We start from the raw sequence: 3,651 nt of genomic DNA on the forward strand, positions 1-3,651 counted from the left end.
TCTATTGGGAAGTCAACTGGTGTCTGGAAACCACAAAAAGTGATCCTGCAGTGGCAAAGCAAAATTTTAGTATAAGCTAGAATAACTCTCGACTTCAGCAGTATAGTCAGCATAAATGGTAAATGCAGGAAAGCCATGACACCTGATAGGACGCTTGAGAACTTACAGTACTTCTGTAGGGTTGAATTTAATGCCAGTGTGATGTAATACAGTGCTGGAAATGGACCAGAGTTTTATAATGTAATAAGTTGAAATAGAAGCTTGAACTAGGTTTCTGAAGAATTGGAAATTGATTTCTATGTTGAATTTCTGCATTAAATTATGACTTAAACTCCATTCTGTGGGTAAAGTAAATTTAGGAGGAGGAATAAAATCTTCATTCCATAATATAAATAACTTTAAGATCTTTGTTGAGACCATATCAGAAGGGGGTGAAACCATAAACATAATCTTCCCTTACTTTTATTTGTGAATTTATTGATGTTGATCAGGTTTGAGAGTCTGTTATTTTTGTTGTGACTGGGACATGAGGAATGTTCTGGTAATCAAGCCTCACTACTCCAGGGTGTTGCACAATTAGTATAACTGTTTTGATTCAATTTCAAAAGTAGCCAATAGTTTATCTTTTTGTCCTCCTATCCAGAATAAAAGACTTCTGTCCAGTTTTTTTAAGTCAGAATAATCTGTTTATTATAAAACAAAACTCAATTCTAAAATTGTGGCCAAAGATGTTGGCATCTAAGGTATAATCCAGAATTAGAACTGTATCCCCTTTTAATCACAATGCAAACACATTAGCACATCGTAAGAAACAACTAAGACTCTGCAGAGATGATAGTTTAGAAAGGCCAAAAGAAACCACCCCCCTCTCAATATTATGAAAACCAAAGAGAGATTTTGACAGATTGTCAGTCCATTGGATTTCCTATAGTTGGAATTGAATGATTGACAGGTACAGAACTGTGGAAGATCTTGCAAGCACAGATCGATTTGGATGGGAAACAAACTGATTGCAAGTCCTTAGTATTTGCTGTTCACTTTCTCAAAGTTTACAAAATGGCCGAAGTACTGTGATGTGGAAACTTGTTTAGGTTCTGAAATACCTCTGCCAAGAGAGGGGGAGAGAAGCTTGCAGCTTTATTGCAAACTTTGGTGGCTTTCTTCCTGATTAGTCCCTAAGGTTTTGAAACCGAAACAAAGAGCAGAAAGAAATGCTAGGCAACCATCAGCACAGGGACACATTGTCTCTTCCAAAGCCAGGTTTTCCAGCATTGAAATGTAATAAACCCCATCTTTTATTTCTTAAAAGCTTTGTTTAGCTGTTTCCAAAGCCATTCAACTTTATGTAATCAGCAGGTGGATCACAGCCTAGATTAAACTGTTGATTTGAAATCACGTTTTCCCTTTTCCTTTGGTTTAAAAAAAAACTGTTAATCCAGAAAGTGTCCAAACAGTTTTCCTGTTTTTCACATCGTCCATAAATGTAGATATGTAATCCCAACACTCAAGTGGCTAAGTAAATGGTGCAAGCTGTGATCTTTTGAAGCTTTTTTGCACGTAACCACTGAAAATCAGCCATGCATCAATTCAGCTGTAATAGAATTGTTTGACCTCCATCCACTTGTATTTAAAATTATGAAGTAGGAAGTAATCTGCTTGTATAAATTAGTTTTTTGTTGCCTGCTTTTGAAGAAATCTTTACAGTACAAAGCAGTACTTACCAATTCTGCCTTGATGCCTAGATACCAGAAAGATAAATGCGCTAGTGTTTGGAGAGATGTGAGCAACTGCTCTTTTTACTTTGCATGTTTCCTTTTGTTTTATTTTGTGTTACCACTGACAAGGATGTGTGTAGTGTTTGCTCAATTTCACAAATGTGTCGAACTAGTTACTTATTAATTCACAGAGGAAAGGTAATGTCAGGAATTTAAGGAACAGATGCGCATGTAAGAATTCCATTTATCAGAAGAAAATCCCACTGAAACAGTGCCTTGTAGTGGGGCTGCAGCCATTAATGAACAAAAGTTTAAAAAGGTTCTGCAGAAGTTTTTTAATCCAATAAATTACTGTTCTGTCATGAGAAGTTTGAAATCTGAAGCAGCAAAAATTAATTCCAGCAGGCTGGCTCATACTTCATCAACTTTTAACTGATTGACCAGAATTAACTTGTGGCTCCCATATCACAATGGTACGCTGTCAAACTAAGCCATTTGGGCTTTTACCAGTGCTAGCTTCAAGTAGTTTCTATGTATCAGCGATGGTTTGAACCACTTCACTAGTTTTTGTAGGGCAACAAGTTCAGTGGGTTGAGAGAAATAAATTTAGTGTATTTCCTTTCTGTTTCAACAGGTTCCTTCCACAGACCGGAATGCCCTGAGCTCACTCTGGGGAAAACTAGCATCTGAAATTCTGATGCAGAACTGGGAAGCTGCAATGGAGGATCTAACACGACTGAAAGAAACCATTGATAACAATGTAGGCATCTTTGATTATATTGCATGTTTTCTTCCAAAGATTCAATTTGGTTAAGCTGAAGTACAATGATCTTTTGACAAACTTCAGAAGAATTCATCACTAAGCTTTGTTATATAATTTGATACAAATGGAGCTTTGACGTAAATTTTAACTTGAAGGTTAAAAAGTTTATTTCTACTTTTATTTCTTAGTCTGTCAGTTCACCACTCCAATCTCTGCAGCAGAGGACATGGTTAATTCACTGGTCTCTGTTTGTATTCTTCAACCACCCTAAAGGCAGAGACAATATCATTGACCTCTTCCTTTATCAGGCACAGTGAGTACCTTAAAACTACTGCACTTTCATTTGTTCAACTTTGCACATAACTGAATTTAAAAGTTAATTAATGGAAGCATGCTTGTTGAAGGGGGCTGTCATTTAAAGCGTGAGGAATTTCTTCTCTTGAAGAGGTTTAGTGTTTGGAATTCTTGTCCCCAGACAGCAGTGGACGTGGATTCATTGAATATGTTCAAGGTTGAGTTAGAGATCTTTTTGGCCTACAAAGTGATACGTGTTAAGGAGGGTAAGCAGCAAAGTAGAGTCAAAACCACAGTTTGATCAGCTGTGACGTAGCTCAAGGGGCTGAATGGCTTACTCGTGCTCCTATTTCTTGTGAAGGTTGAAAGTCATTCTAGTTTTTTTTCATGTTGTGGACTTGTTCTCTGGTTTTCCACTGGTGCATTTCACCCAGCAACTGAAAAACTTAAGCTGACCAAGTCACTTGCGATCTGACATATTGAATTGTATTGAAATCCAGGAAAGTAGTTGTGCAAGTATTATGTTAATCATCATTGTAGTGATTTTTATTTCTAGCATCTACAATTTAATTTCTTGCCAACAAAGTGGAGTCTGAACGTCAGAGCCTGTAAACAAGTCAAAACATTACATTTGAACCTTGGAGGACAAGGGAAATTGAGAGCTTAGTCAAAGTGTAAAAGGAGGCACATGTAAGGTCTAGGAAACTGAAGACAGACAGAACCCTTAAAGAATCCAAAGATAGCAGTAAAGAATTCAAACAAGGATTTAGGAAGGGTAAAAGGGACTATGAAATGCCTTTTGCAAACAAGATTAAGGAAAATACCAACGCATTTTATACATATATAAGGTTAAAGAGGGTAGCTAGGGAAAGAGTAGAT

The 3,651-nt window shown here is 36.9% G+C and overlaps 1 protein-coding gene across 1 annotated transcript in view; it reads left to right on the top strand.

The window, feature by feature from the left end:
* The window catches only part of LOC109917578 (eukaryotic translation initiation factor 3 subunit E-B), a 33,090-nt gene extending 30,295 nt beyond the window's left edge, over positions 1-2,795 (top strand). Inside the window, exons 6-7 of the mRNA XM_048595602.1 lie at positions 2,350-2,475; positions 2,667-2,795. Of these exons, the coding sequence (XP_048451559.1) occupies positions 2,350-2,475; positions 2,667-2,795 (255 nt within the window). The remainder of the gene's footprint in view (positions 1-2,349; positions 2,476-2,666) is intronic.
* The last annotated feature ends 856 nt before the right edge of the window (positions 2,796-3,651 follow it).

This window comes from Rhincodon typus, chromosome 4 (assembly GCF_021869965.1).
Source record: "Rhincodon typus isolate 14 chromosome 4, sRhiTyp1.1, whole genome shotgun sequence".
Taxonomy (NCBI): Eukaryota; Metazoa; Chordata; class Chondrichthyes; order Orectolobiformes; family Rhincodontidae; genus Rhincodon; species Rhincodon typus.